The sequence below is a fragment of the Channa argus genome, unplaced genomic scaffold (genome assembly GCF_033026475.1).
Source record: "Channa argus isolate prfri unplaced genomic scaffold, Channa argus male v1.0 Contig023, whole genome shotgun sequence".
NCBI lineage: Eukaryota > Metazoa > Chordata > Actinopteri > Anabantiformes > Channidae > Channa > Channa argus.
This window is the reverse complement of record NW_027125242.1, coordinates 523330-537851: the sequence shown is the minus strand read 5'-3', so window position 1 is coordinate 537851 and position 14522 is coordinate 523330. Positions and strand designations below refer to the sequence as shown.

The following is a 14522-nucleotide window of genomic DNA, read 5'->3' as shown; positions in this document are numbered from 1 at the left end:
GCATGAATGAAGAACTGATCCTCACTTTTTTCATAAACTATTCAGCCACAGCATTAACACCACCTGGTGGAGGTCATGTTGTAGTGCAAAATATGTAACATTAACCATGGCTGACAGGTGTCAGAACACCTGTGTATTGCAAGTTCCTGTGGCTACACAGCCTATGCTAAATACTAAAAAGTTGGTATTAAAGTTTAGGCTTATCCGTGTAAGTGTTTTGTTTAAATGTTTACCAGATATTGTAAATGTGAAAATGAATAACTTAATTACAATATTACAAAACTGATTTGTGCAGATATTTACAAGATGTTGTTTGAAATAATTTAATGAGTGTAGAAGAAATGAAACAGTGTGTGATAACCAGCAATATAAAATAACCAACATAAAAAAAATCTGAACAATATTGACAATAATTCTGTTTTAAACTTTTGTTAAAATTTCTCATTGATACATTAACATTTTTTATATTGATTATATTTCTTTGAAAATTGTATATGTATTAGAACTCATTAAACCAGAGATTTGAAAATTTGGACAAACATACAAGTTAGACTACAAAAACAATTTAAGAACTTGTTTGGCTTTCTTACGTGTCTTAAATGTCCAGTTATTATAATAGTACAAGCAACAGTGTCAACACATTAAGATACATAAATTAGGTTCAACAGAAAATTTACAGTAGTGTTTCTGAAAGCTCCAGGTTCTGTACCAATCACATATTAAAAGTTAAACATACTGTAAATGCAAATGAACCAAAACACATTTCATAATTTGCATCCAGTTGCGAAAATTTTATTATTATTATTATGTAAGCTATTACATTATATTACAGAGTTTTAAGCAACAAATAAGTCAGCAATTCATTGTTAATACTCAAGGCTCTAAACAGACACACACACAACGCTTAAAAGTAAGCATTTATTTTTTATTTTCTAAATCAAATCTACTGCAACAGAGTAGTGCTAATAGATTAACTTAAGAAAAACTTGTGGTCTCTGTTGTCATGTCTTGTGTCGTGTCATTTTGTTCTACAGCAACAAGATTTGAAAGACTAGTTCAACAACAACATATAGTGAAAGACACTTCTTTTTATCTTGCTAGTAGGAAGTGAGACACAAATATATATGTCATGTCTGTAGGTAGACAGTGGAACTGGGCTAAGGTCTCTGTTAGCTGTTAGCTAGCTTGTACCCCTACCAACACCTCTGAAGCTCTGATTTGCATAGTATTTTATGAAAATTTTAAATGTGTATTTTTTTGTGTATACCCACACTGGGTACATGCATGCATTAGAAGAGATGGAAACATTGCCCCAGAATTTTTTAAAAAGTGTTTAAGTAAACAGGATATAATATGCCAATAACAATAATGATAATGTGTCTTTTGTTCCATCGTGCATGAAAACACAGTAAATGGCCTAAAAATCGTTGTTTAGATATATGGTTCATGCATATTTTATTTAAATGTTTATTCTTTAAGAGTTATAGAGGTGTTGAAGCCATTTCCAGCTATTGTTGTGCGTGATGCTGAAGCAGACGTGAACAGGTTAGCAGTCTATCACAGACATACAAACATACATACATAAATACGGTAAAAGTTATGGAGACATTATTATGTTTCTACCAGTGATGTGCTGCTCTCCATGAAGTGTCCTGTCACTGGTTTAGTTTAGTCACTGGTCTTTCGCGGCTGCTGTTGAACAAAATGTGTTGCCGTTGTTTTCTGCGGTTCATTTTGGACAAATCCCTATCAAAAACCTCTCCAGAGCGAAGAGCAGACACCAAGTCATCAAACTCCCCACCTTCCTCTTCATTTGCTTTGGCTTTCTTTGCTTTCTGCTCCCTGTCCCTTTTTAACTAGAGAACAAGAAAAGATGATGACAAAGAATTACATGTTTTACTGTACACTTGCCATGAACAAAGTGATCATGTGTGAAAATGGGAAAGACGCATAAGTGGGAATTTACTATAGAAAGGCATATAGTGTAAGCAACTGGTAAAGAAAAATCTGGGTACATTACATTCTACATCTGCCTACAGTCCATCTCTCTACGTGTCTTCTAACCTGTGCCTCCATCAGTGCTCGTTTCTCTTCCTCATCCTTGCGTCTAGCCATGTTCTCATTGTCCTGTTTGGCCTCTGCAAAAGCTGTGAGGAAATTGTCAAAGATCCTATAAAATTCATCTGGCTGCAAGCTGGACGGGTCTTCTCCAAAGTATCTCAGTGCCTTTCCAAACTACAAAAAGAGACATTAAAGGTGGTACAGAAAATTGGTCTATTTTTTAAATGTGTTGCTTTAGAATATATGGAGATATACATCATGAAGAAAGATTTAGTCTGACCTACATACAGGAGGGAGATTGATACTGCAGTAGAATGTGGATTAATTAATATTAGGCAGCAACACATTAACACAAACATTAAGTGAAACATTTTGAAAAATATGCTTATTCACAGTTCTCTTAAAATAACATGTTGAGATGCACTGTTTAGGGCAAATGTCAGGACATTCTCTAAATACTATAAAAAGCAGTGTGCGCCACTTTATGCTAATCTTACAGATACTGCACAGTGTTATCATATTATGCATTTTGAAGACCAAATAAAGTTGAAAGTGGGCCAAACAATTGTAAATGTTAAATGTTGTCCACTTATACAGAGCTTTTCTACCCACAGTATTGGTACTCAGAGCACTTTACACTGCTCTTCATTCACCCATTCACACTCACAATCACACACACTCAGCTGCTAGGTGTTGTCCAGCTGATATGCAGATGCTATGCAGCTGGCCAACACTCATCGGGAGCAACTAAGTTGGGGTTCAGTGTCTTGCTCAATGACAATTCGACATGTGATCAAAGGAACTGGGGATCAAACCAACAACTCTGGGATTGGTAGACCACCGCTCTACCTCCGTCACACAGTCGTCAATATGAGTGATCTATTGCCCACTTACCAGATCTTTGGCCTCAGCAAGTGACTCCTCTACCTCAGAGAAACTGAAGGTGGCTACAGTGATGAACTGACTGATCACAGAGACAAACTTATCAGCAGGACCCAGAGAAGACTGAGTCTGCTGGTACTGCAGCTCCTGTTAAGACACAGACAAAAATTAGATTGATATGCACTAATTCTTATGCACTTTTGCTCTGATTTCAAATATGTAAATATTTTCTGGATATATAGTAAGTATAACATCTTTGCAGCTCGATGACGTCACTTACTGCCTCAACAATTTTTAGGCCAGATCTCAGATTACCAATCTCCTTCTCCAACTCTGTCATACTGGAAAAAAGATAGATTCAGCATAAAACCAAAGTGAGAGAAACATATGAATTCCTAAATTTTATTCAACACTTGTCAAAACAGAGTTACAGAGTGATTTACATAGGCAGATTCATGTGAACCACAACTAAATAAAAATGACAAAAAAATCAGTCGACTAAGGTACAGAAAGCAATCAATGCACGTGATAATTATATGATAAAATCAACATAAAGTATGTAGCATAATCAATTAGGCATGTATAACACATCCAAACCAAGAAAAACATTGCTATTTGTAAATGGCTTTTTCTGTTAAAAAAACTAATTTTAAAAGCTGATATTAAAGATGTAACTGAATCTGCAGGTCTCAGGTAATCAGGTAGGGAGTTCACCTTTTGTTTGCATTTAGTACTAACTACAGACATGAGATTGATTTTTGGCTTAACCCTTAATCCGTGTCCCTCACACTGTCTGATCAGTCACCGGAACACTAGTTTCTATTCATAAAGTCCTCCACTATGACACCCATATGTAATTTGTCCCCACCCTAGAGGACATACTGTAGGTAGGGTTATGTACTAAATAAACATGGTTAGTTGCTGTTAAAATGCCATAATTTGGTTTATATTTTACTGTGACATGATTTTAATTGCATGGTCATACTCCACATAACTTCTTTCAATTAGCAACAAAAAGTTCTTTCTGCTTTGTTGGCCCATCCAACCACCCCAACCTCCTGCTTCCAAAGCATTTTTTCACTGCAAGCCTTTGCAAACAGTGAATTGTAAGTGGAGCTGCCTTTTGAGGACAACCTCTGCACCTGCTGTCATTGGTAGTATGGGTCTTCCTAATACTCCTAACCACCGCTGCATTTGAGTTTCTGCTTATACCCTTGTACTGTCTTCCATCATCATCAAGTTTCACAATGTGGTTTCTTACTTATTCAGACAATTACTTGATGTTCAACCATGTGGCACAACCCAGGTAAAAAAACAAAATGAGAAAGCTGTGGTTTTCATGAGTTATTTTATAACTTTAATCATGTAATTAGTTTTAAACTTTAAACTGGATTATTTGATTTTTGCATCTACTGCCTCTATGCCTCTCACCAAAGCCACTGTGACAATGTGTTTGTGTGTCTTACTTGACTTTAGCAGCTTCTGGCACATTCTGCAGCTCTTCACTCAAAGCTGCCACCTGTGGGTACTTCCTTTCCAGTACAGTGACCATGTAATGAAGCAGAGTGATGTTTCTACAAATAAACACACATTTAACAATGAATCATCTATCATTTATCTAAGTGGGATATTTAAAAATATTAAGTTACAAATAGACCTTTGTTGCAGGAGATATTGTGACTGGTCAGAGTAGAAAAGCATGTGTAATAATAACATTAACTAATAACTAATAAAATTAACAGTAGCTCTGTCCTATTTAAGCACCCTAGTTAGTCATAACAGTGACCTTGATCCTAAATTTAGTCTTCATTCATTTTCATCGTCAATATTGTTATTTTTCCACACACAAAAGTGAAAATGTAGATGGTAAAAAAATGTACTTGGCAATGCTTGATTTGGTGTCAGCTATCTTGTTGAGACTGGAGACTTTAAATCCATAAGCGTTTCCTCGTTGGCCTTTGTTCATGTAGTTTCCAAAGGCCAGAACCACCTCTAGGACCTGACGCAGCGTCCTGCTTTGTACCACCTCCTTGGACCCAAGACACATAGCTGACACCACAGATAGAGGGAGGGAATGTTAAATGAGTTATATATGTTCACACAAACACCACTCTAATCAAGACTGTCTCATTTAATATCTTATATTATCTTCAGTAGTACAGACAAAAGAGAGAGAAGCATCTTCATAAATATTAGTAACATTTTTCATATTTAACCCTTCTCTCTAATGTTTACTTTCACCCACTGTAAACTCATCTGCTTTGACGAAGGTTGAATTTACATATGTTTTCAGGTAGTCTGTCTGTCTTTCCCATTCTTGTGATCACAATTTCTAAACCTGAACTGCACTGCAATCTGAGTGTGGACTGTAAAGGCACACTGTGACCTGGACCGTAGGCAGCCTGTAAGTGTAAGCCTGTCAGTCTAGAGGGCCATCAAATACGTACCAATAGGACTGTAACAGAAATCCCATGTAGAGACACCGAATTACGATGATTTCCAGCACTCATAGCTAAATTGTTTATGTTTTTCTGTTTGTGTAGAGCTGGTGGTCTAGCAATGTTACTGTAGCTTTTCTACTTACCAGAGACCATTCGGACTCAGGTGATATTGCATTTACTTAATTTCAGACCTGCTGTGTGTGGGAGTATAGAGTAAAGGGTAAGGGTAAGAAATTTTATGATCTGATCTTAATATTATACCAAGTGTGTAAGTACACTTTACAAAATGTATTGTTCATTCATTATTTTCATCTTTCCTCATTTTTAACCTGAACATGACATGGTAATCTGTCTGTTGGGAAGGCAATAAAAGTCTTTTCCATTGAAAAACATGTTCATGGTTTAATTTCTGATGTGAAATTAAAAATAACATGTCTTGCTTACACTGCTTAGAAAAGGTCCTGGAGGAGAGAAAGCATACCTAGTAACATTTACTTAATTATAATTTGTAGCTGCTTGTACAAACTATCTACATAGTCCTATTTTACATAGGGACAGTCTCACAATAACCTGTTAATATCCCCCAAAACCTTTTTACCTTTTATTTTAGGTTTGACTTCAGCCACTCTTTCAGCAAACTTCTTCTTGAAGTAAAGAGCCTGAAGTCTCTGTTGATAGTGATTGATTCTGGGTGAGGACACAAAATAGAAAGCAAATGAGAGTCATTGGCACCTGTTGCAGAAAGAGGAAATTGAGAAATCACTCAGTGTAAATCACTGTTCGATGAAATTTATTGATAATACAGTCAGGTTCTTTGCAAAGCCCATATAAACTCCCTATGGAGGTAAACATAGAATGTTTAAGTAATTTAGTTTAAAACAGGATGTAGTATATGGTGGAGTTATACCATAATTTAGGGGTACTTTGACCTTTGACCTGTCTACAGCCACAACTCAAAGCTGGTACCTTAAAAGTAACTGCAGTACTGCAAATAATCTAAGGGTGGGGTTCAGGGTTGGAGGAGTGGTTACAGAGATAACATGTTAATAAATGTTGTTTCATTAGTGTAATCTGAAAAAAGCTTGTATACAGTAAAAATTATTTTATCTTCTCATATCTGCTATACCTGAGAAAGGTCCTTGAGGATTAAAAAAAGGCTTTCTATAAGAACATTCAAATGAGCTATATTTTACCCAGATCAGATTTTAACATTAGTAATTTTACTTTTAGTTAAGTACAGTAGTAACTTTTTTTACCTCAGTAAAGGGCATTTGTGTTTCACTCTGTTGTTCACATGGTAAATGCATGAATGCAGCAAATGCTTTGTTTTAAGTTTGGAACGACAAAAAGCAGTTCAATCAGAGCCATAAACCATGAGTCTAAACATTTTTTGTAAGTGTAACCAATTTTCTTTTTTATTACAATATATACTATCAACAGCTTTCAGATTGTCCCTTGGTCTCCTTCTTTGTAAAAAGTATATATTCTTAGTCTGTAACTGAGGAAGACCAAATGAGGAAGAACAAAGTTAAGGTAGTCATAAAATAAAAGTATTTTTGGTAATGTGTTTAATATAAGTCTTTAGTTACAGAGTCTCACTCATAATAACCTACACTCAGAGCCTATAGCAGAAAACCACAGCATATGCAACTGTGATGTAGTATTGTTAGTTATTGACAAATTGTTGTTGTTTTGTTTTTTCAGCATGTACCTGCTCATGTCATACAGGAAGCGGTCTGCTTTGGCCATGCGGTCCAGCTCATGCTTGTGCTCATCCAACAACTCAATGTCACTCTTCTCAGGAATAAATTTCAGAAGCTTCAAACACACACACACACACACACAAACACGCACACACACTATTATACTTATAATATATAATAGTATATAATAATAATAATATAATAGTGTGCGTGTTTGCACTTGCACTGGATTTAAAACTTTCTTTATGTAGTTCTTTATCAGGTATATTATGCAAAAATAAGTATACTGCTAAGTATTTCAAAATATCATGCAGAAATGTTCTCTTTTGTTACATGTAACTATATAATTAAACTTTTGAAAAGCTATGTTTATGTTTGGCACCTGCTCCAGCATGTCTTTGGGTAAATCTTCCTGTTCATCCATGGTCAGGATGGCATAACAGATCTCTTCATTAGTCAGCTTCAGTCTGTATGACAGAAATGTAGATTTTGTTAGATGTTTGGTTTTTAAATTAGGGATGCCACTTTTACAATTACTTGCCAATACCAAGTACTGATATGAGTACAAAAATGAATATTGTTTTCCTTCCAGCATGACTTGCTGAACAGTGAAATCCTCATCAATCCACTGTACACTTAAGTTGATGAGAAACACTGGAGACACTACTGTCCAAAGAGTAGTGGGGACACACCTGAAGACCTTCAAAGACTGCAAAATTCACACTTAAATACTGTTTCTACCAACTGCCCGACCAGCTCCTACTGGTTGAATGTGACACCCACTAATAGAACAAAAAACACATGTCTATGCAAATTGTGATCAACTCATTTTCCTTTGGGGATCTTCATGTTAGTAGGCTCAATTTGCAGCTTCTTCCCATATGTGAGGATATATGTGTCTGTAGATATGTGAGTACAGAGGAATCACTGCTGAGACAAAGGCAGGTTTATGTTACTTAAGTTGACAATAATAATTTACCATATAGTAAATAACCTATACTGTTAGGGGGGTTTGAGCCAATCCCAGCTGTCACTAGACAAAGGATATAGAGTCATACATTACCTTAAAAAGGTATTCGTACACCTTAAAATGTTACAAGCAAAAATGTTAACTCATTTTATTGGGATTTTATGTGATACACCAACACCAAGTGGCACATGATTGTGACGTAAAAGGAAAATTATATCAAATAAATAAATAACTGAAAAATTGTGGTGTGCTCCAGGTGTGAAAGATGTGGGTCTGCATCAAGAATCGTATCTGAGCCCCGTCTTGTTTACTCTGGTGATGGACAAGCAGATAGGTGAGGTTAGACAGGAATCTCCTTGGACTATGATGTTTGCAGATGACGTGATTTGTAGTAAGAGCAGAAAGCAGGTAGAGGAAAATCTAGAGAGTTGGAGGTCTGCTGTGGAAAACAGAGGAATGAAGGTTAGCTGCAGCAAGACAGAATACATGTGTGTCAATGAGAGGGACCCAGGTGGAATGGTGAGGTTACAGGGAGCAGAGGTGAAAAAGGTACTTTAAGTACTTAGGGTCACTGGTTCAGAGCAATAGAGAGTTTGAAAAGAGGTGAAGAGGCAAGTGCAAGCAGGTTGGAACGGTTGGAGAAAAGGGTCAGGTGTGTTGTGTGATAAAAGAGTATCAACGAGAATGAAAGGAAAGTTGTTCAAGATGGTGGTGAGACCAGCGATGTTGTTCATCGAGACAGTGGCACTGAAGAAAAGGAGGCAGAGCTGGAGTTAGCAGAGCTTAAGATGTTGAGGTTCTCTTTGGGAGTGACGAGGATGGACGGGATCAGGAATGAGGACATCAGAGGGACAGCTAATGTTAGATGTTTTGGAGATAAAGTCAGAGAGGCCAGATTGAGGTGGTTTGGACATGTTCAGATGAGAGACTGTGAATATATCGGTAGACGGATGCTTACATTGGAGCTGCCAGGCAGGAGGTCTAGAGTAAGACAAAAGAGGACATTTATGGCTGTAGTGAGAGAGGACATGAAGTTAGTTGGTGTGAGAAAAGAGGATGCAGAGGACAGGGTTAGATGGAGGCACGTGATTCGCTGTGGTGACCCCTGAAAGGGAACAGCCGAAAGGAAAAAAAGAAGAAGCGGTGTGCATTTGTATTCCAGACCCCTTTACTCTGACACCCTTAAGTAAAATCTAGTGGAACCAATTGCCTTTGTAATGGTAAATGGTCTACACTTATATAGCACTTTTCTATCTGGCACTCAAAGCACTTTAAACTTTGCTTCTCATTCACCCATTCACACTCACAATCAAACAGACACTACCGATGGGGAAGCTGCTATGCAGCTGGCCAACACTCACCAGGAGCAACTAAGTTGGGGTTCAGTGTCTTGCTCAAGGACACTTTGGCATGTGAACACACCATCCCCACCTTGATAGCTGGCGGTGGCAGCAGCATGTTGTAGGGATACTTTTCTCCAGCAAGGACAGTGAAGGTTGTCAGAGTTGATGGGAAGATGGATGAAGCCAAATACAGGGCAAAAGACTGGCAAGGAGGTTCACCTTCCAGCAGGACCACAACCCTAATCATATAGCCAGAGCTACAATAGAATGGTTTAGATCAAAGCATATTCATTTGTTTGAATGGGCCAGTCAAATTCCAGACCTAAGTCAGGTTGACAATCTGTGGCAAGACTTGAAAAAAGCTGTTCACAGATGCCCTCCATCCAATCTGATTCAGCTTGAGCTATTTTGCAAAGAGGAATGGGCAAAAAGTTCACTCTCTAGATGTACAAAGCTGGTAGAGACATACCCCCAAAGACTTGCAGCTGTAATTTCAGCAAAAGGTGGTACTACAAAGTATCGACTGAGGGGGGCTGAATACAAATGCATGCCACACTTTTCAGATATTTATTATTAAAAGTTTGGAAACCATTTATCATTTTCCTTTCACTTCACAATTAAGTACCACTTTGTGTTGGTCTATCACATAAAATCCCAATTATTACATTTATGTTTGTAGTTTTAATGTGACAAAATGTGAGGACCCACGCAAGTGAAGGGAGAAAATGCAAACTCCACACTACGCCTATTTGAACCGGGGAACTCTTAGATGTAGTGCTAAACATTCAGATCACATTTCAAGACTGTTAGTGGATATACAGGCTGCTAACAACAACAAAATAAATTTGTATCTGAATATTATTTTCCTGTGTGGGTGTTTCTTTCTCTCATTCCTAATCCTAACATCTACTGACCGTGAGAGCAGAATGTTACAGTTCTGTGCTCGGCGACCATCAATTACTGACAGCTCCTTGACTTTCTTGGCAAGAGTTTGGTCATCGTCTGCCTCCTTCTGCTGATAAAGAAAAACATAAACATTAAAATCATTATATATCATTAACTTGGAATTAGCTTGGTTTAACTAGCCAAGTCAGACATCTCATAAGTCTGACTCACAATGGATATATTAATAGGTATATATACTAAGAAAACTAGTAGATCAGTGTGGCTTTATTCAGTATCTGTAGATCAACATTTCAAGAAATCTACGATTAGATGGACTGATCTGACATTTGCACATATAATGTTACCTGTGGCTTCTGATAGGCAGAGAAGGTCCTCTGAAATTCTTCTAAATCAAGAACTTTGAACACCTTGAGATCATCTATTTCTTTCCAAATGGTTCCTTCTAACTTGCTCTGAAACAAACAATAAATGGGTGGGTTTATCATCATTATGTTAGTTTAAACTCAGGGTTTCCTCTGTTTGTGTTTATGTTGTGTATTGAGTGTGTTACATTTAGGCGTACTGTTATTGTGACATCATTTGGCTCTGATGGTTGCCTTTGATGTTTACCTTCTAAATGGTCTGCACTTATATAGCGCTTTTCTACCTATTGGCACTCAAAGCAGTTTACACTGCTTCTTATTCACCCATTCACACTCACATTCATACACCAATGGGGGAGCTGCTATGCAGCTGGCCAACACTCAACGGGAGCAACTAAGTTGGGGTTCAGTGTCTTGCTCAAGGACACTTAAACATGTGACTGGAGGAGCCGGTGTTTGAACCAACAACTGTGAGATTGGTGGACAACCACTCTACCTTCCTGCGCCACAGTCGCCCCACAGTAACTTCTAAGTTACTTGTCAGTGGTCAAGGGAATCATGCATAGAAAAGGTTTTATTACAAGAGGTGCATGTTGAGCTCAGGTACAAAAGGGAGCAGACGTGACACAGTAATTGGAGCAAATGGACTGACTACAAGAAAGTGGGGTTCACAACAAGGTAGAAGTGAAAGGTTCAGTGTGTAGCTGTGGAGACACATGGTTTCTTACCGAGTTCTGTTGATTCAGCAATACTTTAGGAAACGGGTTTAGCTATACTCACAGAAACGAGTTTAGCCATACTTTAGGACGTTTGATTGAAGAAACTGTTTGTGAACATGTTTGTGAGATTACTGTTCTTAAACTTGTATGTATAATTGGTCTTTCATCAGCTAAGTTGAGAAGTAAATACAATAAATGTTCAATGTTCGTCATACAACGATCTCCGGAGTGAAGTACTTGGACCATCAGATTTGAGTAAGATTGCATCTACATTAGTAAGAACCCTTCTTTACTTTGTCTTAACACTACTCAGCGAATAATGGAAGGAGAAATAGATCTGGCTAGTGTGGAAAAAACACAGGCAAGGCCAAGTCTCAAGGCCATGGACAGAATGCTTTACAAAATCTGATAGACACAAGAAGGGTCAAGTTGGACCTGCTGGCGAAACAAAGGAGCAAGATACGCCGTTTAATGGAGGGTGACGGATGCATGGAGGAGGTGGAAATCCAACTGTTGACAGAGTTCAACCAACTGTTTGGTGACTTTTGTGATATGATTACCTCAGTTTAAGAATTATTCCGTAAGCTTAAATCCGAAAAGGATATGAATAGCGATCAGCAAGGCTTGTCTGAGCTGAAAGCAAGTTCATTCAAATCATTTGATGATGATGGTGTCCCTTGGGTTAAAGAGGCACATCACCGCATTGAGGAAGCAAGTAGGGCAAATGACACTGTAAGTCCTGAAGACGTTGTGTGTATCCTCAACATCTAGGAAGTCCAAAACAAGTTCTCTTCGCTCTGTAACATCTTCAGCTTCAAAATGGCATACGTTAGAGTTGTACTACAAAGAACAACCTTATAAGGAAGGCGAAAGCATTAAGGCAAAGACACGCTATAGAGGAGCAGGAAGCTTAGCTTAGGGTACAAGAAGCCAAGCTTAAGGCAGGAGAGGAGCAGCAGGAAGCTAAGCGTAGAGCGGAAAAGGAGAAAATGACCCGCTAATGCTCAATTTCAGGTCTTAAGGAAGCATGGAGGTTCCATGGTGTCATGTGGTTCAAACTTCAGCAATGACAACTTCAATCTTAGTCAGCCACAGATAATCACAGAAAAGCGCTATATAAGTGCAGACCATTTACCATTTACCATTTATTCATGGATAGTGTCACAATCTGCTAAATTTGGTAAAGGGACACTACTGCCTTAATCTCCCATTGAAGGATTTGGACATTAAAATGTCAAACAATCATGCCATAGCAGAACAACATGCTACAAATCTGAAGAAGAAGTTTCTCAGGAATCACTCATTTAGGGTGGATTATATTGCCTTCATGAATGATATGATCACCAAAGAATATGCAGTAAAGGTTCCAGATAAGGATCTTGGCCGCAGTGATGGAAAGTTTTGGTACATTCCTCATCATGGAGTGTATCAACCTAAAAAGTATAAGCTTCATGTGGTGTTTGACTGTGGCGCCTCTAATCAGGGAACCTCATTAAATGAGCAGCTCCTTCAAGGACCAAATCTACTAGCACAATAATTGGTGTACTGACTAGGTTTTGTCAGGAGCCTGCGGCAATATTGGCAGTTGTGGAGGCTATATTCCACTAGGTAAAGGTCCCGTCGGGCAACGCTGACCTACTCAGATTCTTGAGGTGGCCAGATGCTGACAATAGTCAGCCGATGGCAAAATACATAATGGAGGTACATCTGTTTGGAGCCACTTCATCACCCAGTTGTGCTAGCTATGCTCTCAGACTATGTGCAGAATACAACACACACCTGTTTGATGCTTGCACACTAAACACGTTCTGCGAAACTTATGTAGACGACTGCTTAAAATTACTGGAGGCTGTTACCACAGTTTATAGACTGTATGTCAGATGGGTGGCTTCAGTTTAAATAAATGGATCAGCAACAGTCGAATGGTGTTCACATTCATTCCAGAAAAGGAGAAGGCGATATCCATTTTCTAATGTTGGACATAGAATCTTGTAGAGAATTCAGCCTACTATGATCTATAGGAGTAATAAGGAGATACAGCTGAGTGTCATCGGCAAAACCAGTTGTGAACACTGTGCCCGATAAACCTACCTAGTGCCTCAGTTCAATTCAATTCAATTCAACTTTATATAGCGCCAATTCACAACAAATTCATCTCAAGGCACTTTACAGAATAAAGTCAAGACTATAAAGATGTATATAGAGAACCCAACAATTCCCCCTGGAGCAAGCCATAGGCAACAGTGGAGAGGAAATACTCCCTTTAAGGTAAGAAACCTTCAGCAGAGCAAGGCTCAGGGTGGGCGGCCATCTGCCTTGAGCGGTTGGGGTGAGTGGAAAGTGAAGAGAGAAAAGAAAAAGAACAAAATCAACAACAAAACATTGGGCAGGTTGGTAGGACGAGGGACGAGGGGCCTGGGACACCTGCAGACAGAGAAGGAAAAAGACAACTACAGGAGAAAACATACAGAGTTAATGTCATACAGTGTTGACAATTATGGAGTGAGAGGAGAGGTGAGAGGGTCAAGAGGAGGAAAGGAGATCAGTCCATTGGAGGGGTGGGTCCCCGGAGGGAAAAGAGGAAGGTTTTAAGCCTAGACTTGAAAGTAGAGAGGGTATCTGGATCCCTAATCTGAACTTGGAGCTGGTTCCATGGGAGAGGAACTTGATAGCTAAAGGTTCTGCCTCCAACTCTACCTTTTGAAATTCTGGGAACCACAAGTAGGCCTGAATTCTTAGATCGATGTGGTCTACTGGGATGATATGGTACTATGAGATCTTCTATATATGATGGAGCCTGACCATTCAGAGCTTTATATGTAAATTGTACCCTAGATTTTATGTGAAGCCAATGGAGAGAAGTTAGTGAAGGTAAAATATGATCTCTCTTGCTAGTTCCAGTCAGCACTCTTGGATTTTGGATTAATTGCAGGCTCTTTAGGGAGTTACTAGGGCATCCTGAAAGTAGGGAATTACAGTAGTCCAACCTAGAAGTAACAAATGAATGGACTAGGCAATGTTCCATAGGTGGAAGAAGGCTGTTCTAAAGATTTGTTTTATATGTGAGTTAAAGGACAAATGCTGGTCAAAAATAACTCCAAGGTTCCTCACAGTAGTACTGGAGGCCAGACTTAT

At 38.5% G+C, this 14522-nt stretch overlaps 1 protein-coding gene across 4 annotated transcripts in view; it reads right to left on the bottom strand.

Moving 5' to 3' along the window:
• Positions 1-1438: 1438 nt before the first annotated feature.
• The window catches only part of daam1a (dishevelled associated activator of morphogenesis 1a), a 47087-nt gene continuing 34003 nt past the window's right edge, over positions 1439-14522 (bottom strand). For 2 of the 4 annotated variants that reach the window (XM_067495461.1, XM_067495460.1), the window contains exons 16-26: positions 10651-10758; positions 10315-10415; positions 7470-7554; positions 7096-7202; positions 5983-6071; positions 4824-4992; positions 4410-4517; positions 3224-3284; positions 2956-3090; positions 2065-2235; positions 1439-1856 (exon numbers count right to left, since the gene is read on the bottom strand). In XM_067495461.1, the coding sequence (XP_067351562.1) occupies positions 1656-1856; positions 2065-2235; positions 2956-3090; positions 3224-3284; positions 4410-4517; positions 4824-4992; positions 5983-6071; positions 7096-7202; positions 7470-7554; positions 10315-10415; positions 10651-10758 (1335 nt within the window). In that variant the 3' untranslated portion in view covers positions 1439-1655. Of the gene's footprint in view, positions 1857-2020; positions 2236-2955; positions 3091-3223; positions 3285-4409; positions 4518-4823; positions 4993-5982; positions 6072-7095; positions 7203-7469; positions 7555-10314; positions 10416-10650; positions 10759-14522 lie in introns of all 4 variants that reach the window. The other 2 variants (XM_067495462.1, XM_067495463.1) reach the window with 2 other exon arrangements.